At 38.5% G+C, this 25,752-nt stretch overlaps 1 protein-coding gene across 50 annotated transcripts in view; it reads right to left on the bottom strand.

The window, feature by feature from the left end:
* The window catches only part of LOC112055815 (cell adhesion molecule Dscam2), a 96,985-nt gene that overhangs the window by 5,705 nt on the left and 65,528 nt on the right, over positions 1-25,752 (bottom strand). For 27 of the 50 annotated variants that reach the window (XM_052883547.1, XM_052883501.1, XM_052883504.1 and 24 more), the window contains exons 15-39: positions 24,449-24,568; positions 23,862-24,035; positions 23,264-23,352; positions 22,795-23,002; positions 22,026-22,182; positions 21,164-21,415; positions 20,712-20,822; positions 19,449-19,690; positions 18,754-18,909; positions 17,865-18,013; positions 17,167-17,299; positions 16,911-17,020; positions 15,220-15,379; positions 14,043-14,194; positions 13,008-13,090; positions 12,200-12,376; positions 11,252-11,316; positions 10,803-10,904; positions 9,070-9,264; positions 8,076-8,249; positions 6,082-6,180; positions 2,735-2,913; positions 1,850-1,963; positions 921-1,059; positions 232-381 (exon numbers count right to left, since the gene is read on the bottom strand). In XM_052883547.1, coding sequence (XP_052739507.1) covers positions 232-381; positions 921-1,059; positions 1,850-1,963; positions 2,735-2,913; positions 6,082-6,180; positions 8,076-8,249; positions 9,070-9,264; positions 10,803-10,904; positions 11,252-11,316; positions 12,200-12,376; positions 13,008-13,090; positions 14,043-14,194; positions 15,220-15,379; positions 16,911-17,020; positions 17,167-17,299; positions 17,865-18,013; positions 18,754-18,909; positions 19,449-19,690; positions 20,712-20,822; positions 21,164-21,415; positions 22,026-22,182; positions 22,795-23,002; positions 23,264-23,352; positions 23,862-24,035; positions 24,449-24,568 — 3,690 coding nt within the window. The other 23 variants (XM_052883521.1, XM_052883520.1, XM_052883515.1 and 20 more) reach the window with 4 other exon arrangements.

Here is a 25,752-nt window from a genome sequence, read left to right on the forward strand (position 1 = left end):
AGTTATAGAGTAGTTACTTAACTTAGGTGCAAATCGGAATTAAAAAGATAATCATCGGAAATTATTATTGGTATGGACGAATATAGTATAATTCCATTCTATACCTATTAAATGTCAAAGGCATTTTCAACTCTACTATATTTTTTAGTATCTTTTGACTTTTTTTATAAATAATGTTTGGCGGTATAACTATTCAACATCGGATCAGTACCGCGTCGCGAGCATACGTACCGGGATAGTTGCGTGGCTGGTCACATTCGGCTTCGGAGATCTCGTTGGAGTCCTTGCTCTCGTTGAAGGAGGACGAGCAGTTGTTGTCGTTGTTGGCGTTGCGGGGAGGGGGTGGGGGAGGCTCGGGGGAGCTGCCGCATTTGCGAGTTCCTGCAAAGGAATTTAAATGTGAGTATCTCTGCGTGATCGACTAAGAAATGAGGAGATCCGCAGAAGAAACAAAGTCACCGACAACGCTGAAAGATCAATATCAAGTGAGTCGCAGGGATTCGCTGGATACTGAATCCTGCTCAGGATTTTGATGTTTGGAAATCCATACAAAGACCTATGTCCTTTCAGGACTACTAATAAAGCAAAGGCTTCACATAAAAGGCCTTAATCGTTAAAGCATCTACAAATCTTGGTGATTGGAAGATTATTATGTTTGCTGCCTGCACAATTGCACAGATTAAGACTTTTCAGCAGGAGTTCGTTGAGAAAGGAGGAGGAGCAGTTGTCGTTGTCGATGTTGGTTTGCGAGGCGGAATCGAGGGAGGCTCAGACAAGTTGCCGCATTTGCGAGTTCCTACACAGGGATCATGGTTTACTGGTTTAGGATCTTTGGCAAGTAGGACTACCTAGTTTTCGTAAGTTCCGTTTGTTTTGGACCAGAGTTTGAATAGCGTTGTGTACATTTCAGGACAACTCACCGATGCTGGGCCGGGAGCCGTAGTGGTCGGAGTAAGGCGTGCCGTAGGCGCCGGTGTACTGCTCGTCCTCGGGCGCACAGCACGCGGGCTCGTCGTACTCGGGGCCGCATGCGTACATCGGGCGGGAATAGCGGGCGCGCTGCAATGCAATTGTTCTTTATTTTACAAACATCCTGACAACTTTTGTTTTTTTCATATTTGGGTATGTGAGTTTAATGGCATAGTGAGCGCCATCTAGTTTCGTTTTAATGGTCTTGAGAGTGGCGCCATTTCTGTTGTCACGGTAACGTGTTGTGATCAGTTATTGGCCATTGGTAAGGTAGCTCGGTGATTGATTGATTGATCTGTAGGAAACGCTCCAGTGTGGCGCCAGAGAAGGGGACGCGGTCGCTCGCAGCTTAGTTAAGTAGAGTTCGGTTGAGTGATTGGGTTTCATATCGTCAGTTCAGTCGAGTAGTAAGTTAAGTGAGTGAAAGCATTTCATTCACTCATTCTACATACTACTCGTGAGTTGGTGAATGAAGGAGTGGAGTTTGAATCGTTAGTTATCGCTTGATCAAAACAGTGTTCGTTGTTTGGCAGGAAGGACATCACGAGAAGGGGAGTGTTGACATTTCATAAAGGAACTCCGGGGCTCTGCTCGGAGTTGCCTCCCTCCACACAAAGTTTGATATTGTTTCCTATAAGATTGCATCAGCGCGTCAATATTTCATTCCGTTATATATTGAGAGTATTGTTTCGTGAACTTCTGCCATTCCTGACACATTATTTCTAAGTACCACGTCGAGCTATCCCAATATATATACATGAGTTACTTAATATTGAATTAATATTTGCGAAATTTTACCCGACTAATGAAAATCAGTACATTTAAATATAGTCATTTACCAATTCTTTTTTACATTCATCACATATTAGTAGTTACTTACGTATTGGTCCTCTTCAGCGCAAGTGGCAGGGTCGTCGTATTCGGGAGCCGTGGAGTAAATGGCGCTCTGTCCACCTTGAGAGTTCTTGCGGGCGTAGCGGCTGTTGGCACGTGGCTGTAAATATTGGGCGTAGTAGTGAAATATTATTGGAAACGGCAGAATATTCACGTTAAAATAATCATCTCTATTGCCAGGAAAGACAGATATAATCTCGAGAAACTGATGGTCACTGGCAAAATGGAAGGAAAGAGGCCGCGAGGCCGCAGCCCGATGCGTTGGTCTGATCAGATCCGCACCACACTTAACTCCACGGTCTGCAATGCTGTCCGGGTGGCCGAAGACAAAACGATGACGTGACACAATTAAACTGGAAGTTAAGGATGGAGATGGTCACGACCCTCATATATGAGGAACACGACTGTAGGAGGAGGAATCTACCCACAAATACGACCGCTTTCCAACGTTCCACTATTGGACTGTTCAGCTTCTCCCGCATTTAGTCCAGGATGCTGTGCCTTTGCGAAGACGCTGTCAGTGGCGGATTTACAGATTTTCCGCCAGTAGGCTATTGAATTTTCGCAGCTATTTCGAAATTCGATATTCTGAAATTCGATAGGTATCGCAATCAATACAATTACCTTAAATTGTGTCAATAAAATTGCAAGTTTTAATATTTTATTAGGACCGTACAGGACGTACCTACAGGACTAAAATATTAAAATTATCGTTACAGTTTCTTTATTTCTGTAGAAGAGAAAGTTCATTGGGTCACATTTGGCGCCACTTAAAATCTGCCCGCCATAGAATCCAGCCTACTGGCAAATCTGCCACTGGACGCTGTAGGAGTGGAGCTGCTTATACATGATATTGTTGATGATAACTCACCATGCTTTGGGAGCCGGCGCGCGAGTGCGCGGGGTGGTGCGGGTGCTGGTGGGGGTGCGCGAGGGTGCCGGCGTGCGACGGGTGGTGGTGCGGGAACGCGATCGCCTTGCTGGGGTCCATCTCCTCGCGGAAGCCTAGCAGGTGGAATGTGGCGTACGGGCAGATCTCGTCTTCCATGCCTGTAATTTTAATTTAATTAATAAAAATTTGTTTATTCCGAGTATGCTTAGTTTAGAAGCACTTTTGACGAAGTATTTGGGAAGACTCTATCACAGGTTCGGAAGGCAGGTTCTGCTGAGCCAGCAATAAACTACAGTTGCACTTTTAAAATCATCATTCTTTATAATGTGTATTATGATTGTAATAGCAGTAAGTCACTGTCTCACCACTTCAGTATTATATACTATAATGGCAAGCGGCACACGTCCGCCTTCTCTCGATGCCAGAGACAGACTGCCCGCTTTCTCCCACTACCGGCATATATATGTATATATACATATATACACAAACACTACAACGATCATTAAACTTTCATCATTTAAATATCAGAAAGAAAACATCTTTGTATATATTTTACCTTTATACCTACAACGAATTTTCTTTGAATTAAATTGAAATGAAATGTGGTGTTACCTACCATAGGTGTTACCTACTTGCTCAAGTAAATCTATACCATTCAAACATTAACAAAATAGTGACAAAAACACTAGGAGGCGATGTGTGGCATATTATAGAAAGTTAGCAAGTAATACAATGATTATTTGTCTATGATGTACTAGCTGTTTGGAATTTGGATAGAAAATTACTATTTTAGCTAGTTGTTAACCCTACATTTTACTTTGTTAGCTAGTACTTGTATGTAAAGATAAAAACAGCATTCGAGGCTTATTTTATTTTATTTATTTATTTATTTTACAATGATGATTAAAAAAAAATGTTTTTGCCTGCTCTTCTCATCAGATTCTTCCGTTTTAACCGCTAGTAGAGTCTCTATAAGCCAAAGGATTTAACTTTACAAAAATGCTTGTAAACTTTACATTTGATAATATAATTGGCGAGAGTGAAGGATATTTTATGTTTTACAAGTACCGTAATAAGAAATTAGATTTATTACAACTTCAACCTATTCCACTGAAAAACACAAACAACATAGCTAGCAATCAATTCGGTAGTCAACAGCTTGTAAGGTACGTACATATTGTCTGGATATGCCATGTCATGAAATTTGTGAAACTGATTCACCTAATGGTCTTTTATACTGAAACTTTTATACTTGTCATACTGTAAACATTGCATTTTGTTAATTAAACACTTTATTAAACGGGGTAGCAAATAAATAATAACTGGTGTTAAAAATAAAGCAAAAGAACAAAAAAAAAAACAATAAAAATAACTCATACTCAGTTAAACTTACCGTTTGATGGTCTGTTAGTTTTACCACTCAATACCTTTCCACACAACAAACTATAATGTATTGCTTAGTGAGGATAATATTATTTTAATTTTTAATAATATAGAAATGTGAATATAAATTATATCCTCATTAAAAAACACAAAATGTATTAACTTGTACATTTACTAAGTATCTATTTTCTACAAAGCAACACAAGCAAGTCTAAATTATTATCAACGAACTTAGAAACAAGAAGGCTCGCTATTTAATTTTGTTTTTTGACATACGATAATATTTTCGATATTGCTTCTTCTTATTTTATTTGAGAAACGCTCGTTTCTAAAATAGATCAAAGTCACGTGAGTTTGTCGCAAAATGCAGGAACTCGTGAGTTGCTGACTCATTTGTAAGTAATCTGTCATCTGCAAATTATTCATTAGGTACCTGTTTTATTTGTAAATATTCATGAGTTGCCTGTCTCATTTGTTGTCTGTCTCATTTGTAAGTTACTCATGAGTTGCCTGTTTCATTTATATGTTACTTGTTAGTTGCATATCTTATTTGTAAGTATTTATGAGTTGCATTGTCTGTCTAATTTGTTAGTTATTCAAGACTTGCATGTCCTATTTAAATTACGTCTACTCTAATGATGAGTTGTCTGTCTCATTTGTAAGTACTCATGAGTTGCCAGTCTCATTTGTAAGTGCATACTCTACTCATGATTTGCTGGTCTCATGTGTAGACATGAGTTGCCTTTCTCATTTGTAATTACCTACTATACTCGTAAGTTGCTGGTTGTAAGTACTCATTGGTAGTCTGTTTTGTAAGTGCAAAATCTACTCATAATTCTCTATCATTTGTAATTACCTACTCTACCTATGATTTGATAATCTCATTTGTAAGTTATTTATGAGTTACATTTTTCATTTGTAATTATAATGATTTGGGGCCAAAATATGATTTGCATTTATATGCATCGTTAATTTTGATGACAGAATGAATGTAAGGAGCTTATAGATGGTGGGTAAGCATGTAATCGGTCGGTAGATTTTGGGGTCTGTGGTACTTCCGTATTTGTGTAGCAGGAACGTGACACCAGTTATTATAAACTAGCGGACGCCCGCGACTTCGTCCGCGTGAAAGTCGTTGTACATTTTCAATACCCCTATCCTACCACTGCCCTACCACTACGCTATCCCTACCCTACCCCTGCCCTTTTAGTTAGGGATGAGTGATGAGTATTATAAACATAAGAGTAGACAAATATAATTAGAAAGCTCCGAACTGCTAAGCTATCGGGAGTTACACGTGTTATTGTGAGTCAACCATCAAAGATAGACATATATATGCTATTGTGTTTTTATAGATAATTTTAAGGAGAACATTTCCGTCATACATGATTTCTATGTAACTTTAACCATTAAGGCTGTACATGCGACGGTAGATTAAAAAATTGAGTAACTTCTCCCGTTTTCTCAACATTTCTCTTCACTGCTCTGCTCCTATTGATTGTAGAGTAATGAAAAGTATACTATAACCTGCCCAGGAGTATGCAGAATAATTGTACCAAGTTTCGTTAAAATCCGTCGAGTAGTTTTTGTTTCTATAAAGAACATACAGACAGACAGACAGACAGACAGACAGACATTGCATTTTTGGCATCAGTATCGATCACTAATCACCCCCTGATAGTTATTTTGGAAATATATTTCATGTACAGAATTGACCTCTCTACAGATTTATTATAAGTATAGATGTCGGTAGCGATCGAGTGTCAATGGCATTTTGAAATTGCACTGCCAAGATAGAATGGGCGCTGCGAAACCATTTTAACCAGAAGTTGTGCAATCCGTCCGGTCCTGGGCACATCCAGTTTGACGCCGGACGAATTGCACATCTTACATTTATTTGTTGGTTGCCTGTCTCATTGGTAAGTTCGTGATAACCGTGATACCTGTAGAGATGGTGTCGCCGGAGCCGGTGCGGCGCATGCGCGGCCTGCGCACGCGCTCATAGTGATGCCGCCGCGGGTCCCACGTGGAGTGCGCGCCCACTAAACCACACTACTGCGTCAATGCGTCACATGCGCTACGCTGCGTCGCCCACCGGTCAGCGGTCGACGACGCTCATGTAATATATCACTTGCTATGTAACTTTGTTACTCTTTGCTATGTTTTACTTTTTTAATTATAAAAAATAATTGTCCTAATAATTTTGAATACTCGGTTCTTTGCCCCGTTTCCCTAGATTGCAATAAACTGGATAATATCATCATAATTAGCATTTTAATCAAAGAAATCAGTAAGTTAAACGTCTGCTAAAAATCTACAGAACCTGGCATATCTCCATAAAGAAATTTGGAACTTAGACCTCCCCACTGCTTCAGTGTGAATCGTGAACTACAGCTCAACATTTTTTGTTTCATGACTTCTTAATTCCGGATTCCAACATATTTATAGACAGTATCAGAAATGAAGCACAAAGAAGGGAACATCGTAACTATGATATTGTTCTTGGCTAAAATACCCCAGCTACGTTTAGCAGTGCATCTAGATACTTTACCATATAGGTGTCAATTGTTTTAAATTGTTGGAAATTTTTTTGAGCTTTAAATTGACTTGTATTAACGTATAAAATAAATTATTTTGAGGGCAAAAACCGAATACAGAAACCTGGTGATATATTACATGAAAACATTAAACCCTACCACCATATTTAAATGTTTAGACATACCTGTATGTTTTGACGTATCCTTTACACGATTAAAAATTGTTTATAAAAAAAATGTATGAAATTAAAAAAGAGAAATTAAATTAAGGTATAGGATAGAATAAGCCAAAACATAAAAGCGGACGGACTGTCACTAAAATAATAATTATTCTCTATAATTTATAAATTTAAGGTAAAAAATATAGGATGGACCTTACAAGAAGCATCTACAATAGAAAAATATGATACGCAATGTTAGTGGTAAAAATAATATACGATATAATTTGTAATCTTGTTTACGGTTGTATAGTTATTTATAAACTATTGTCACTTCGACGACAATTTTGAAAGGTAGCAAAAATAAAATAGGTGGGGAAAGCTGGATCATAATTAACTATCTAAACGTGCATGCCTAATAAATTAGTCCATAAAAGAAATTAAATGCTACTGGACAATGCGAATGTAGGCAAATATTGTTTGTCGAAAAATCCACCATAATTAGTCCTCGCGTCGTTCTTGATTCCAGGATTTCGAAAGTGGCAATTTTCCAACTTGTCCACCTACAAGTCTAAGAAATGATTCGTAGCGGCAGAAATAAGTTTTATTAATTACTGATGAGTTGTAATATTATCATTCAATGACTGATATAAAAGTGATAAATACAATATAGTACCCATGCAACCTTATAAATGTACGAACTACTCCGCTACCCCATTTTCGGCACCCTTATAAAGTTATAGGATTGTCTGTCCTGTCACATCGGCCTGACCACTTAAGTGACAGGATTACATGTCTCCACGTTGTCCTTGTCACGAAAGTGACAGGATGACCTATTACCGCATTTTTCTGGCCTTTTGTTTGAAAATAATCCTATCACCATTTTGTCTTAGCCAGTGAGGTCACAAGATGACGCATAACAATGTTGTCATTGGCACTGAGGTGACAAGATAACTTATCACCACATTGTCCAGTGTCCTAGCCAGTGAGGTAACAAGACGACTTATCGCCAAGCAGTCACGACCACTGAGGAAGCTGGATTGGATAAACTGTCACCACGATTTTCTGGCCTCTAAAGTAACAAGATAACCTATCAACACTTTCTGTTAGCCACTGAGGTTACAAGATGATTTATCACCAAATTGACTTAGCCATTGAGGTGACAAGATGACTTATCAGTTATCACCAAGTTGTCACGAGCACTGAGGTGCCAGAATGACCTGTCGAGCCACTAATACTCACTAATGACAGCCTGTCGCTTGACGCGGTCGCAAGTGTTGTAGTTGGAGCCGGGTACAGGGGGCAGCTTGCGGTTGGGGGGCGCGATGTAGCCGAGCTCGTCGCGAAGGCCGCCGCGTTTGTCCAGAGTGCCGCCGGGCCCGAGCGCTGCGCCCGATGCGTTGTACACTGCGTCGTCTGTATACAACAAGGTTACAACTCGTACATAGTGTACGTAATCTATATTACTCCATTCACATTTTACAACAATACAGTTTTCCTTTAGTCTCTTTAGTAACAACTCGTGCTAAGAGGCAGAGATTTTAAACTTCTGATTGACACAAAATATCAATGTAACGTATGGTTGATTAATGACTAATACAACTGTTACAAAAATAAGTTTAGCAAAATGATAATAAAATATGATCGTTTTCGAAATAAATAGTAAAATGTTGTCTAATGTGCATGCGCGCGTATAGATAAACAACTTATTTTTTAAAAATCTACAGCATAATAATTATTATTTCTTTCAATTTAACTGTTATTTTTTAAAAGCGTTCATTCAAAGCTTTCCAAGCCTGGCAAAGACTAAGTACAATAAGTACTCATTTGTACCTCTTTGGCCTGTTTATTCTTTACAATTTAAAGTATTTTTTTTTTGTTTTAATATGCATTAATATACTGATTGGAAAACGGGTTTTCTATAGCAACAAGTTTATAAGCTTGGACCCGTGTTATCTATGATTGTAAACCCAACCACACTGATGCGTTCATGTTTATTCTTGTTTGCTGAATCACAAAATCCGTTTCAAATTCGTCGTACATGATATGTAAATCAATTTAATTTGATTTGTACTATTTGGGTGATTGCTTCCTTAAGTCTAACTGCAAATAGGTTAAACAGACACAAAGGCATTAGTGTGATCGAAGCTTAACATATCTAATGACCACAAATTATAATAACAATGGATGTTTCAAAGAAAACAAAATAAAGCGGTGTCCATGCCACCATACATACAGTACAGTTCCTTCTGACCTCGCAGGCGGTGCGGCGTGTTCCTGCGCGCCAATGTCAGACATATGACCACCATGCCCACTATGAAGACCACGACTGTGGCCAGGATCGGCACCAACACTTCAGGTTCAAGCCACGCCTTCACCCATTGAGGGAGTTCCTTATCGGCAGCGTTTCCAGGCAAAGGTGCGATGGTTCCTAAAAGGTAAAGTTACCTTTGTGGTGGCGGTCCCTCGCGCCGCGCACGACGCAAACGACCACAATGGCGATGATTATAACGAGTATGGCAGCCACGACTGGCACTATCAGGTTAAGGTGCGAGAGGAGGATCTTGAGGGTCTGTTCTGGTGTCAGGGAGCCGTCTCCGACCTCACGCGCCGGCGCTATAGTACCTGAAATGCAAGCCTTCGATAAAGTGACACAATATGACTGATGAGGTTCTGTATGTGTATGAAAAACTGATTTAACTGTATATATTTTTAAAGGCAATGCATTTCAGGTACTTTTATATTGTTTATTTTACCGTTCATTTATTATTTGTTATATACCTACCTAAGTTTAACAATTTACAAATTACAATCGGTACTCTAGGTACATACACAACATTCTCGTATTACGTATGTTTTGTTTGATTACATAAAAAAATTGTTCTGATACTATAACTGTTAGTCAGGGTTCCCTAGAACATTTTGTACACCTGATTACTAACAAGCTAATTTTTTGTGAGTAGTTTCATCTCGATGAGACGATCAACTTTTTTATTAAGAAAAATCTTGTTTCTGGTAGCTGAGTTACCAAGAAAAGAAAATTTTAGATCGTCGGAACGAGATAATGTACCACGCCTAAAAAACATCTGGTTAGTAACAACTTTTGTTACTCTACCCTCCTCCCAAGTTGTATCGATAACGAGGTTATTAAAAGTTGTTACTAATCTGTTTTTTTTACTGTACTCACGAAAAATTAGCTTGTAACGAGAACATTTTTACACCTGATTACTATCAGGTATAAAAATGTTTTAGGGATCTCTGACTATTTATTCTTATTGTTGTTATAAGTATTATATTTTCGTTTTTTTATATGAGAATGCCTTGAGTTATATATTTCGCTCGTATCGTAACTATTTACAAGAAATTGATTTAATAAACTATTACGCTACCATTTTTGACTACATCAACATCACTGGCGCTAACATACGATCACCGAGATAACCCCATGTAGAGAAATAGACAAAATTCAACCAATGGTGGTGCAATTGGAAATAACGTTATCTCTTTCATTGCGTTAGTACGAAAAAGATGGAACTGGAACAGGTTTGCCGCCATTGGACGACATTTTGTTTATTTTCTCTACTTTAATCGTTAGTTTTCAACCCATATCCTCACTGCTGAGCTCGAATTTTTTTTTTATCAATCAAATCATTTATTTGCTAGAATGTGGTACATGTTCTTTCAGAATGAGAGGGGTTAAGCCAATAGTCCACCACGCTGACCCAATGTGGATTGGCAGACTTCACACACGCAGAGAATTATGAAAATTCTCTGATATGCAGGTTTCCTCACGATGTTTTCCTTCACCGTTTGAGACACGTGATATTTAATTTCTTAAAATGCCCACAACTGAAAAGTTGGAGGTGCATGCCCTACACCGGATTCGAAACTACGCCCTCCGGAATCGGAGGCAGAGGTCATATCCACTTAAAAACACAAAAACAGCGTACTTTAAGTACAAAAACATACCTCCAGTCATGGTGAGAGTGGCGAACTCGTATTCAGCGACGTTAAATCCGGCGTTATTGTGTGCGGTGATCCTAAGCACGTACCACGTAGCGGGTTCCAGATCTATTAGAAATCGCTAATATTAGTACTAGCTGAGCTGTGTAAGTTTGTTCGGAGAAGTATTACATAGACTAGGGGTAGGGGTAGGATAGGGATATACATCTATTTTGTTTCCACCAAGCAGTATTCCTGTTTTCCGATCTGAAGGGTATGGTTGCTCGTGAAGTTCTGGAAACTATTTTTGTTGTTTTATATGTGTTCGATGTGAGAGTAGACCCGGAAAACCGAAAAAAATAAACCGATCTTTTTCCTGATTTTATCTGAAGATGATTCAGGAAATTTGAGACGGGATAGATCAGTGAGAATAGTTACATTTTAACTCTTAAAAAGTAAGTTTAGGAATGACATACCGAGCACGACGAAGTTGCCGCCAGGTTTCACAGCGTTCGAGATCTGGTTCCATTCAGCGGCACCCCTATAAAAAGACTTCTTATGTATATCTGGGTTGTTTTAACGTGACATGTTGACATAGTTACACATTAAGCTTCTAAAAATTACATATTGTAGACATTTTACATATCGATTCGCTTTCTACAAACGCTAACGCTGCGAAAACTTGAAAATATTTGAATGGTATTCGTTATCGAAATGAATAGAAATCACGTGATCTAATCATTGATTGCAATCACAAATGGTAAAATACGCTTGGCTAGAAGATGCCTATTTAATCTTGACTCGAAAATAATATGAAATTATAAAAAAATATTGTAACTGATAGGGATAACAGAAGCTGGGAGGGCATGTCGTATCTTTGCTTTACGTATCAGAAATATTTTTCATTTCTCATACGTACAGCAAACCGCTCAATACGCGTTTAAAGACGTACTCTGTCGTGTACATTGTACATTTGTTAAACGAACCAATAACGCGCGTTGTACACGATTAGGACACTCACGAAACGCTAGCCAATCATTGACCAGTTATCAGTCAATATTTAGCGACATAAATGCACACAATCTGCTAATATAATAACACGCAGTGGACACGCACAGCAAAAACGCGCGACATCAGCCTGTTTTTAAAAACGTCGTGTAAAGTGCGTCGTCTTAAGCGGTCTTAAACCCCATCTTATACGCAAAGATATGGTAATGTTCCGTATTCTACCATCTTATATTGTTTTTCTGATGGAGAATAATTGGGAAAAGAAGATACGTAACTTGCCAAGAAACATACTGTAGTGTTTATTCAAAAAACATTGAAGTATTTTATTTCCGCCACAAAAATGCATGTAGTCGTTTAAAAAACGTCGTTCGCAAAGATCTTAAGGCCAAAGAGATATTGACATCTACATTACTCACTTCTTTTTGTTCTCAACGACGAAGTGGCTCATGGGGCATCCTCCATCCAGCCATTGCTTGAGGTGTAGAGTGACGGACGACGAGCCCACCTCGATGAAGTCGGCGGCGCGCGGCACGGGGGGCTTGGAGCCGCGAGTGCGGGCGATCACTACGTCAGAGGCTTCGCCGGTGCCGATTCTGGTGCAGGAAATATTGAATTGGGTATTTGACAAATTTTTGTTTTAGTGTATTCTATTAAAACTATGCTAATAGTAGAGCAACTTAGTAGAAGTAACTGTGAATCAGTGATAACTACTTTCGGAGATACAGGAACATCTATGCGGTTCGCGGCGCTGCCGAGGGTCGTTTAAAAACGCCCCATCACCTTGCCATGGAAGCTTTGAGGTAGATCAGAAATGAAGTAACTCATCATGACACCAGGATGCCCACTACACCGTGGAGGAATTCGTCAGTCGTTGCGTGCCGAATGTTCACGCACCACACCGTCTTCTACCTTGTGAACTCATCCATGTGGCTGAACCTGCAGGCGCAGGCAATTATGGTGACATGGATGGCGAGGAAAAGGACGACGCTACCGCGACTAATATCAGATTTAGACTGGTTCAATTTCAGTTTTGATTGACAGTTGCGTTATCAAAATATGGGCAAGTACATACACCGCAAAATGCACGATTTCAAAAAAAAAAATATCAAAACGTGAATTCTAAATATTTATGGTGATTTTGTTTTATCATAAAATAAAGGAATGTTTCGCCATTTTTTGTTGTAAACAAAATACAGTGTGGAATGTTATTTTATTAAATTTTACCCATTGTATGCAGTGACATAGAGCTGATATCTGGATCCGCAGAACAAGTTTTCCAAAGTGTAGGTGTCGGTGTTGCTTGGAATCTGAAATAAAACAGATAAATATTATTTCAATCACAATAATATTATGTAAACATTTAATGCATCGTATGAAAAGACTTTAAGGAATGCCTGTTGTATAGCTTCACTAAAACCAAATTCCATGTGCACTGTTTATCAACAAACAAAATTTAAAATTAGGGGAATAAATGGCTAGTCATTTTACACATAATAATAAATAACCTGGTTCCTAAACTAATGACAATAAATTTAATTAATAAGCTTAGAACAATTAGATTTATAATGGGGTCTCCCCCTCCCTCCCCCCAAAATAAATAAGAACTTCATAAAGAGCAGTGCAAAGAAGTTTTTAAAACAACATAACAATCATAAAATAAGAACTGAAATTACACAAAAAACAAAAGTTACCGACGCATTTAAACACGCATTGACACTAAAGTGACAGTAGGCCGGTCACATTTAGGTGGACCTTACACTATACAAGGTGGACAGGACCAGATGGCAAAAGGAATGTACTCGTATGTAGGCAGAATTAAAAAAAAAGCAAAAGTTTTTTCAAGCCGTAAAATTGAAACATTCTACATAGGTTATGTCATTTTAATTTTAAGCAAGTATATTTCTTTTTTGAGAAAAACTTCCCCCCCCCCATCTATTTTTATACAGGCACGCTACGCCATTGCTGACGACATGATAAAAACTAGCCGGAAAGGAGTGGACGAGAACAGCAAAGGGAAGGAAGTCATGCAAGAGGATAGAGGAGGCATTTATCCGAGAAGGACCTTATATAGATATTTATTCTCATAAAACTCAGACTAATAGAACATACAAACCAACAGAATAATTAAGTATATTTTCTTACTAACAATACTATCAGAATTGAAACGTATGTATTTATAGTGGGGGTCGACCAACATTGCGCTTTCCGATGCGAGGTCGCCGTTCCAACACCTTGGGGCCCTAAGTCTAATGATAATACCTGTACAGTCTCCCAGTCTCCGAACTCCTGTTTGTAGTGAATGGTGTATCCGGCGGCGGGCGACTGCTCGGCTTCCAAGGATGGCTTCAGACGCAGCGTCAGAGACGATACAGAGGACGAAGCGATGGTCAATTGTGGGGGGAAGGGGGGTGCTGTGACATAAAGACAAATTATTTTTAATTTTATATATTAATACTATCTACATTTTATATATGTATACTAGCGGACGACTGAAACTCCGTTCGCGTTTTTTCAAATTCCGAGGGTACCATGAATTGCCATTGATGAATGGACCATTTTACGAGATAAAAAGCCTATGCTGCTCCAAGGTTCAATGTATCTCTATACCAAATTTCATTGAAATCAGTACAGTGGTTAAACAATGTCATTTTTCTTGTTTCAAATTTTTTAAAAGCTTCTTTAATTCTGACTGATATTCAGCAGTGGCATTCCTTCATTTTACTACGTCTCATTTATTTTCCAATTTCCATTTTATTGTTCCAAGTAAAAGTCTAAATTTGCAGATTTTGTTTTCGGCAGTCAGATCCGTCAATAACGATATCTTTGGTTGCGAATTGGATCGCAATTTTTTAATCCGCGAATAATGAAAACGCGAATAAAGGAAGAGTGAATAAGGGCTTTAATTGTATAGAAGAAAAAGTATTTCACCCGCGTGGTTCCCGTTCCCGTAGGAATAAGGGGATAGCACTTGGGGATAGTGTAGCGTCCCAACAGTGGAAGAATTTTTCAAATTGATTCAGTAGTTTCAGATACTATTAAATGCAAACAAACAATCAAATATTTCCACTTAATAATATTGTCTAGTACTAGTGGACGCCCGCGACTTCGTCCGCGTGGAATTCATCATTCATTCATTTTTCACCAATCCCACGGGAACTATGATTTTTTTCGGGATAAATAGTCTGTGTGTTAATCCAGGCTAAAATGTATAACTATTTTAAATTTGGGTTAATTCGGTTCAGTAGTCGCGGTGTGAAAGAGTAACAAACATTCATACAATCAAAATCATCAGTTTTTCAAATCTCGAGAAACCATGGTTTTTTTCGGGACAAAAAGTTGCCTATGAATTAATTTAGAGTAAAATCTATTTCCATTTAAATCGGTTCAGTAGTTGCGGCGTTAAAGAGTTATTTTGTGTAAAGTAAAGAGACGTTACCAAGTACGGAGAGCGTGTGCGTGACGGTGTCGGTGCCGAACTGGTTGTCGACGTGGCACGAGTACTCGCCCGCGTCCTCGCGCGCCACGCCCGCGATCTGCAGCGAGCCCTCGGGCAGCTGGCGCACGCGCTCCGACGCCTCGAGCGGGTGGCCTTTCACCTGCGCAAATCACCAGTTTTAGTGGCCCCACTATCCACAGACTCATTTACGACGACTTCTACTTAAAGTGACAGCCTCGAGCGGGTGGCCTTTCACATGCGCAAATCACCAGTTTTAGTGGCCCTATCCACAAACTCCTTTTAGAAGAGAATACTCCTTTTTAAAATGACTGCCTCGAGTGAGTGGCCTTTCATATGCACAAATCACCATTTTTAGTGGCCCACTATCCTTTAGTGATAGGGATACAGACTTCTTCAAGAAAAAGGGTCAACGTTAGTAAACTGTTGTCAAAATTTATATTTCTTATCAGTAATAGTTGTTTTAGGTTTTTGATTCTCCGACGCCTCGAGCGGGTGGCCTTTCACCTGCGCAAATCACCAGTTTTAGTGGCCCACTATCCTTTAGTGATAGGGATACAGACTTCTTCAAGAAAAAGGGTCAATGTTAGTAAACTGTTGTCAAAATTTGAATTTCAAATCAGTAATAGTTGTTTTAGGTTTTTTGATTCTCCGACGCCTCGAGCGGGTGGCCTTTCACCTGCGCAAATCACCAGTTTTAGTGGCCCACTATCCACGGACTCATTTACGACGACTTCTACTTAAAGTGACAGCCTCGAGCGGGTGGCCTTTCACCTGCGCAAATCACCAGTTTTAGTGGCCCCACTATCCACAGACTCATTTAGAAGAAAGGACTCCTTTTTAAAATGACTGCATCGAGTGGATGGCCTTTCACCTGCGCAAATCATAATTTTTAGTGGCCCACTATCCACGGACTCTTTTAGAAAAGAGGACTCCTTCTTAAAGTGTCAGCCTCGAGTGGGTGGCCTTTCACCTGCGCAAATCACCATTTTTTAGTGGCCCACTATCCACGGACTCTTTTAGAAAAGAGGACTCCTTCTTAAAGTGTCAGCCTCGAGTGGGTGGCCTTTCACCTGCGCAAATCACCATTTTTTAGTGGCCCACTATCCACGGACTCTTTTAGAAAAGAGGACTCCTTCTTAAAGTGTCAGCCTCGAGTGGGTGGCCTTTCACCTGCGCAAATCACCATTTTTTAGTGGCCCACTATCCACGGACTCTTTTAGAAAAGAGGACTCATTCTTAAAGTGACAGCTTCGAGTGAGTGGCCTTTCACTTGCACAAATAATAAAATAATAAGTTTTAGTGGCCCACTATCCACAGACTCCTTTAGAAGAAAGGACTCCTTTTTAAAATGACTGCCTCGAGTGAGTGGCCTTTCACCTGCACAAATCATCATTGGACTCCTTAAAATGACAGCCTCGAGCGGGTGGCCTTTCACACGCATAAATAACCAGTTTTACTTATATTACTTATATTACCAGTTTACTTATATTATTTACGTGTCTTAATGAAAAATGGATGTAAAATTTTGCTGTAAAAACCACAAAAATAAGACGCACCTTGCGGCGACATATCTTTACGTTAGTTAAGGTAATACGATAATACCAAAAAAGTTGGATAATATAATTATATGGATATAAAAGCTATCCGTTTATATTTGTTTTGTACATTACCTTCCAGAGAATGTTAGGCGGAGGAACACCGACAGCTAGGCAAGGCAGTTTGACGTCCTCCTTGTAGGTAGAAGTGAACGATTCGTCGAATGAAGCGATTTTGGCGGGTACTGAAAATAAAGATTTGTTTATATGGTTATTTTTGGGAAGCTTCCTATTGGAGGTATTTTTTATTTTTGAAGGTGAAAATTTAGGCGAATGAAACGTTTATTGTATTTATTTTAGATAACATAAAAGTAAGTAAACGTCTGATTACCTTTGTCGCTGGGGCTGCAAGAGGCGGTGGCTGAGGGTTGTCCTTCGCCGATGATAGTGGAAGCAGTCACCCAGAAGTCGTAGCGGCCGGCCTTCAGTTCCGTCGCTGAGTAGCTTGTTTGAGATGCAGGTACCTAACAAGTAGCCATATTATAATTGTTTAAAAACCCTTTAGTTGATGTGAAAATATACGACTCTTTAGTTGATGTGAAGGTATTCGAGCTTCCTACTTTTTTTTTACTTTTCTACTACCTATTTGCCATAATGCGAAACTAAATATGACAGGCACCTGCTTCCTATTCAGGGTGAGATTAATACGTACAATACAAACGAAAGTCGTAATCGTAATTGATATAATGTATAACCTGGACTGTCGAGTACTTGCGTCAGTGGTTTAAGATGAATGATTAGTCACTATTTCTGGCAATTGTGAACATAGTTATATTAGCCTGAATTGTTGCTAACCTCCAATAGGAAATGGCAAATGAAAATATATGACCTTTTAGCGCGACCTTCAACAGGACAACAGTTTTGCTGTTATGATACAAAACTTTCGAGCCATGAACGGTTAAGAATACCAACTAATACCTGGGCGACCGAGTTTAGGTCTGGTCTGGTCAGGATCTGATAGATCATTGTCATCATCGTTTAGCGTTAACTATATCAATACTCTATAGTGTAAATTTTTAAAGTTTTTACCTTGTTGGGATGAGGTTCGGCGTTCTGCGCCTGAGTGTACACGTTGTAGTGAGTGACAACACCGTTGGGCTGCGCTGGCGGTCTCCACGACACGAGGATCGAATCAGCTGCCATTACTAGGGCTTTGACGGCGCGGGGAGCTTCGGGAACTGTAATTAAAAAACGAAAGTTAAAACGAATCGATAGGAATTCGTCATCTTTTTAAACGGTTTTATTTAGCGTGCCCTGTTTACTTCCTGTTGCCAGATCTTATATTTGGTACACACTCTCAGATGTACATCCTACAATCTAGATGGTCGCCTCTATGAAATTTCAGGTTACGATTTTTTCACGATTCTCTCAGTATGGATATCAAATGAAAGATCTTGACTAGTAGTATACCGTTATATCTGATCAATAGATACACTAGATTGACGGGAATCGTCAACAGACAGATTGATCTAATATTTGGTAAACACCTTTCCACACCCAAGATGGCCGCGGCTATAAAATTGTGAATGACATATTTTTTCACAATTCTGTCAATATGGGTATCAAATGCGAGATCTTGACTATTAGTATACGGTTTTGTCTGATCAATATATAGATATCAATCGATCATAAGGAGATTGGTGTGATGACTGCTGCCTAGGACTTACCGAATTGTTTTTGGTTTTTAGTACATTATGGGTGCCTTATAAAATTAATCTGCTAATATGTTATGACAGATGCTAATAAGTAGTCCCATAAAAGTTCTGCTACTTTATGAGGCTTGTTATAAAACGTTTTTAACGTTAAAAATGTATTTTTGATTTGCCAAATTCAGAAATTTCATCATGTGTTAAAAGTTATATTTTTGTTAACATATTTGAATATACGCGAGGTTTTAGAGATATAATGAAGTCCTCACCATCTTGTTCAGTCTGGCAATGAATAGGGACAGATCGCACACCGTCGCCTCCGTTAGTGGTCGCTAACACTTCCATAGAGTAGTTGGTGAACTTCTTCAGGCCGTGGAGAATGGTTTCGCTGCTGGCTGTGATCTTGGTGTCTTTGGTTTTCTCGTCTGGAATAAGAATTAATATTAGCAAAAATTTTGGGAGATCGCAGAATGCGAACTTGTCACAATAAAAGTTAGTTTTTTAATTATTAGCAACTTAAGGGATTGATAGACGGGGGGTTAATTAAATAATAATAATCGAAAGAAAGTACCTTTAAGTTTAAAATAACAGAACTGTATTACATCTAAGATTACATACATACTATTATTACCCTAGTGAAATGAGGATTTCACCTCGGAAGGGTTGACTTATTTTCCTATAAGCAAAAGTGCTGAGTACTTGTATACAATAATTTCTCTAGTAAGCCTGCGCCATGGCATATACTGTGAAGACAAAATGATTGTCGATTAATAACGAACCTCAAAAGTCCCTTTTTCTCGTTGCTTCAGGACGACAGAAAGAGCATAGATTTGCGACCATTGGTCGACTGTGCATTTTTCTCTTACGAGAATATTCTTCACTTTAATTTGATTACTGCACTGATTGAATATCTAAAATGTACTTGCGTATTTTGTAAGTAAAATAAATAGTTTCACCCACTCACCATACCAGGTCTCGCTGGGTCCGTAGATGACCTTGTACGCTTTGATGAGGCCGTTGGCGGCGGCGAGCGGCGGCGACACCCACGACACGCGGATGGTCTGCGCAGTGAGCGTGGTGCACAGCACGTCTTGTGGCGGCGCTGAGGGAGCCCCTTCCGCGGTGTAGGCGCGCACTTCGTTGGACACTGGCCCGGACCCCATCTTGTTGAACGCTTGAACGACGATGGCGTATTGCGTGTATGTCCTAAAGAATACAAATACATCGTTATCAACCCATATTCGGCTCACTGCTGAACTCGAGTCTCCTCTCAGAATGAGAGGGGTTAAGCCAATAATCCACCACGCTAGCCCAATGCGGATTGGCAGACTTTACACACGCAGAGGATTAAAAACATTCGCTGGTATGCAGGTTTCCTCACGATGTATCCTTCACCGTTTGAGATACGTGATATTTAATTTCATAAAATGCAAACAATAACAATAAAAATATTTTTCTTCTTCTTTCTTCTTCTTTAAACAACTGAAAAGTTGGAGGTGCATGCCCCGGACCGAATTCGAACCACCACCCTCCGGAATTGGGTGCAGAGGTCATGTCCACTGGGCTATCATGGCTCTTGCAAATAATTAATGATTAATTAAACTTACCTGCAAGTGAAGTTCTATTATAATTATATGAGTCGCTAAACTACTTGGTAAAATTATATCTGAAGAATGAAGTGACAAAATATAAATAAGTTATGTTAAAGTTCGTCCATAAATCCCGGACATAAAATTAAAGTTTCATGTGTTGTCTGTTTTTTATGCCTGGTAAATAGTGACGTAATTTACCGTTAAATAATAATAATTTATAAATGCGAAGGTCATTCATCACGAAATCTCGATAACCGCTTGACGTACAAAGATGAAATTTGGCAGGGAGGTAGATTATAGTTAGTAGGTATCCGTTAAGAACGGATTTTGGGATAGGGCTGGATTAAAGAGGTCTAAAGGCTCTCGTAAGTTTGTATGGATGGTCGATCATTTTTTATGCTATAAACTTAAAAATTGCCAGGGAGGTGGTTTATAGTCAGTTAGTGTTAGGATTGGCCTCGTAGTCTGATCCTATATACGGCTTTCCCGTAGCGATAAGATATATTCATGACAATTTCCCTATGTAAGCCATATTTTAAATTATGGCTTATAAGGCACTTAAATTTGACTGGCATATTATGTTCAAATGATGAATATCGACACGTTTAAAGTAACCTTAATAAAAATATACTCACTTCAGGTTGAAAATATCCAAATGGTGTTCCTTTCCAGATTCCTTTGAGATGTCAACGGTTTCAAAAACGAACGACTTGTTGCTTGAAGCTAGTTTGTAACCGACATAGTATCTGAAAGAAATATCTTCATTTAGTACACATATTTCCAAACAATATTGAATAGTAACAGACTTCATACAAAAGTTTCCATTTGGGAAATAGTTATCTAATTCCCAAAATGAAATACAAGAAAGCGTCAACTTTCTTCTAGTCTAACTTTCTTATAGTTACTAAAAAATTCCCACGTATACCCAAAGAAATTATCAAATTATTTCTTTTAAGTATGGTTGACATTTTCTTTATGCTCAAACTAGCTAAAAGCTTATGCAAGGAGTGGGCAAACCCTAGTTTATTGGTGAATCTATAGAGATTTTAATTTAGTTCCAGTACTATCAAACATTGACTTCATTTACCCTTGGAGTTCACCATTCCAGTCCTGAGGCTGAGGGGGTTTCCACGTGACACGGAGAGTATGTTTGTCCACGGCGTCCACCTTCACATCCTGAGGCATGCCGGTGGGGGATTCTTCCGCAGTGATGATGGTCACGGTCTCGGACGGCTCAGAAGTTCCCAGTTCGTTCTCCGCTACGATCCTGATGTGGTAAGCGGTGGCAGGTCGCAAGCTAAACACTCCAGCTTCAGTCGCGTCTCCAGGTACCAATACTCTGGGAATTAAAATGTTATGGTATAACTATAAAATATTAACCTAATTAAGCGGCCTACTATAGAGTCAGGATAGAATAGAGGCTATGGAACTCAAGACAATATGCTGTCCCTAGGTTAAGAGTGATCTTAACGATCACTCTCCGTCGATTTTCTTTCTACAAACCCTTATGCTTCGAAAATTAAAAAAATGAATGGGAATGACATTCACTATAGTCAGGTTACGTGACCAAGTTGTCGATTGGATCTGTCATTCCCATGCATTTTGTTAGTTTAGCGTTAGCGTTTGTAGAAAGAGAATTGACGTACCACATGGCTACAAGCCTAGGACTGATGGCTCAACGTTCTCTCTGAAGCACAGGAGAAAACATCACTATCTTCCCAAAAAAGAAACTAACTTCTTCCATTAGCGTGCTAAGAACAAATTGTACTCGGGCGCCGGCAAACCAGATTTTTCTATTTATGGTCAGGCTATAATTTAAACTACAGAAAAGACGTTATGATAATATAAAAAAGCATTATATGTATGTTCAATGTTTTTGGACTAAATAAAGATCGCTGTGAATCTGATAAGCTGTGAATCAATCTTTGCTACTATTTGGAATCACTAACCTGTCAATATCCTTTTCCCAATTGCCCTTAGCGCGTTTGTACTCAATAAGGAACTTCTTAATCGGTGAGTTGCCATCGTAAGGTGCCGCCCAGGAGAGTTGTACAGTCCTTCCAGATTTGTCCAGAACTTTCAGGCCATATGGTGCTTCGGGTACCTCTGGAAAATTTTAATTACAAAAGCTAATGAGTTACTGAAACTGAAATGGATCTTAATTCAATTAAATTGATAAAAAAAGCATACTTGAGAACCTTTTTGGAAGTTGGTTAAAATAGTAACAACGAATTGTGGCGCTAACAAAAATTGTGAGTCTACCAATATTATACTTTGCCTGCATAACGCATATAAGTTAGTAAGTAATTTAGCAAATCTAACAATTAATGTAGTAAATGAAAAATATCTATCTAAGCCTTTTCAACATTTGACCGGGTTTATGTGCGCGAGTTCTATGTAGGTCCCTGCTGGAATATTCCATCCAACGAACCTCTAAAAGCTTTGCAAGCCGTCCAAGTCGCCGATAGGCTCATGAAATGGTGAAGAGGATATAAGTATAGTTAGTGCATTGTTTTGATACACCGATGCAATTATTGGGCTCATCACAACACTTGAACTTTGCGCTTAAAAACCGACGAAATAGGAAGCGGTGAGCAGAGTCTGCTAGACTACGTCTCTGCCTCCTTTCCTCGCTACTATCCAAGCCACTCGTCAAGTGTGTGGCAGGCCCATAAGCATTACACACATGGGCATAAAAAAATAAAGGTATTTCCAAACCTTGAATGATCATGTTGATGCTAGTATCGTCGGAGCCAAAAGCGTTAGTGGCGACGCAGGTGAACAGAGCGCTGTCGGACCGTTCGGTTCTGCGGATGCTGAGGTCGGACACGACTCCGCCGGGCAGGATCTCTTCGCGGATCGTATAGCGTGGGTCGGACTTGGGTTCCAGGCGTTTGTTGTTCATGTTCCAGATGATCCCGATTGGCTGTTTGAACGAGTTAGTCATCAGCTGTGCAGGTGACATATACACCACAAAAATTCAAGTTCTTTGTAAGTTTGATAAAGTATGTACAGTTAAGAGCATGAAGCTTAAATTCAAATTTCGAGGTCAACTTAACTTAAAATACTATTTACTTAAAAATAATGTCGAAAATAGACTAACGCCGCCTGAGCGTATTTATCGCTCAGCCACGGTATAAAAAACGATAGGATAAATAGTATTACATTTAAATGTAGAATTAATTACCTTTTCACCCTTAGCTTGGCACTGTAAGACAGCTGGTTCACTTCGGCGTGCAGTTTGGTTTCTCATCTTAATTTCGAATTGGGGTGGTGCTAGAAAAATACAAGGGTTTATATTACAAAATTCTAAAAATATATTTTTAAATTATTTCACAACCACGCCCGTGCTTGTCTAGTGTGTATAAAGCAAAAAACGTGAGGTCGATAAGCCGAGTAGGAAATCTCCCGTTCATACATAGACAAAATACTTATATGGTTTCGCTGAGCAGCATTTCAGAAGAGCATGATTGCCGGAATAATCACAGGCACATCAAGTAGTCAAGATTAATGGGAAGCACTTTGTTGGAACCCTCGTAACTTTAATTTCAAGTTTTCTACTTTACTTACCACCATTAAATCATGACATGTCTTGACGTTTCAAAAGTACTTGTAAATTATGCCTAATTGAAATAAATTTTAAATTTATTCTTAGGGGTCACAAGCCGAAAACTTAGGCTGATCTTATTTGCCAATTAGTCATGCTTTTTCGTACGTGCAGGCAGCGCTTATCGATTCATAAGACATTATAACTTCAAAAAGTGATTTAAAAACATAAATCTTACCTTGAACGCTAATCAAAATAACAGCAGACAGTCCTGATCCGATTCCATTGACAGCCTCGCACAAGTAGTATCCCTCATTCGTTTTTTGGATATTGGCAATCATAAGTGTTCCATCCTCGACTTTTACGTTAGGGTTATTGGGTTTAAGGTCTTTGTAATCGCCAGGCGTGTCCCCTTGAATATTATTACAATAATTAAAACATGTATGTAAATAAATAATTGATTCTTATGTTAAAAAGTAAAACACTGAAGATTTCGCATCTTTATTGTAGATAGTATCTCTTCCAACTCAATCTTGCCCAGAGAGTCCGTTTGGTTTTGGATATAGTGGTAAGATGTCATACCAAATGTGTTTGTGTGTAATAACTGGAGGAGAATGTTCACTGCACACACACAGTCAGTTTTACACACCAACGCACTTGCAAATACGTGTCTGTATACCTTACAATACATTCAAAGCCTTCTCGAAATATTTAAAAAAGGAACTCAGAACAAGTCTACTTACATAGGTATACTCAATCCCAAAAAAGATCTTATTTAGATTTGGAGGCACAAAATCTGTTAAGTATAAATTAAAAAAAAAATACCTTCAGCCCTCTTCCATGTGACTTGAGGCTTGGGGAAGCCGTCGGCTTTACATTCGACTTTAGCATCTGAACCTTGAGCAAAAGCTTTATCGGTTGGTTCTAGTATCCAACGTGGGGGCACTAAAAGTTAACCACTCCATTAGTATTACATCGAGTTTCTTGCATTTAAATAACTGCACATGTTTCTAAAAGCATTTTACGTTATTTTTTTTATTATTAAAAATTTTACTTTGTATGTTACTTTGACATCAATTAAATATATTTTAGTAGTTTTTTTAGTTTCATCACTTTTTGTATTGCAATAAAGTCCATTCAGTAGGGTTTGAATATCTAGAAGTAACAAATTATTGAAAATTGGTTCAGCAGTTTCTTATCTCGTTTTAGATGATGAAAGTCTCACAAAATTGCTTAAATTTCAGTAAAATAGTGGTATATCGGGCAATATCGAATTTCACAATCTATGCAAGTTTATAAAACTGGTATATTTTATTTTTTTATTAATTGTCAATTAAATAACGTTACGCCCAAATTAAAACTTTATAACATGTAAAATAGACCAGTTTACTTAACTAAGCAATTATTATCCAAAAGCTCCGATAGCATTTATAAATAATAAAAAATAATTTCACATATTTAAGCCAGTGATACTTCAGCTGATAATTAATTAAAAGTGTATTGAAATAATATATCATGATGATAAAGCTGTTGCCATAGAAGCTTTTGTATTTTACACAGAAATTGCAAACCAAAAACTCCATAAGCTTATCTAGCTACAACCAAAGGGAAATTAAATAGGTTAATTAAAAAAAAACAAACCATAATAAGCTATTAAGCCTTCATCGCAAATCATAATAAAGATCAATTGAAATAATGTCTGACAAAAGCTCATTATTATAACATTAATTAATATATTTTACAACAAATTATGTGGTGATGATGATGATGCCAGATATTACATTATTTCAATTGAAACATTATTAAGCAAGCATGACTGCACGCAGAACCAAAAGAAAATACGCAAATAAATGAATAAACAAATAAGAATAAAGAGGGAACAATCAGGATATGGAGGGACATAAAAACATCTAATATGCAAGGGAGGAATGGAAGAAGAAATGGTTTCGTCGATGATAGCCGCAGCCGGTTCCTACGAACGACCTTTTGGATACTAAACTGATTTTTATTTCGCGACGATTTACTTTGTTAACTGTTAATATAATTCTGGGTAAATAAGTTGTATAATCGTTTAATTGAAAGTAGGTATATACTGGACAATATCTGGTCAACAAAGCACACAATATTGT

This window comes from Bicyclus anynana, chromosome 9 (genome assembly GCF_947172395.1).
Source record: "Bicyclus anynana chromosome 9, ilBicAnyn1.1, whole genome shotgun sequence".
NCBI lineage: Eukaryota > Metazoa > Arthropoda > Insecta > Lepidoptera > Nymphalidae > Bicyclus > Bicyclus anynana.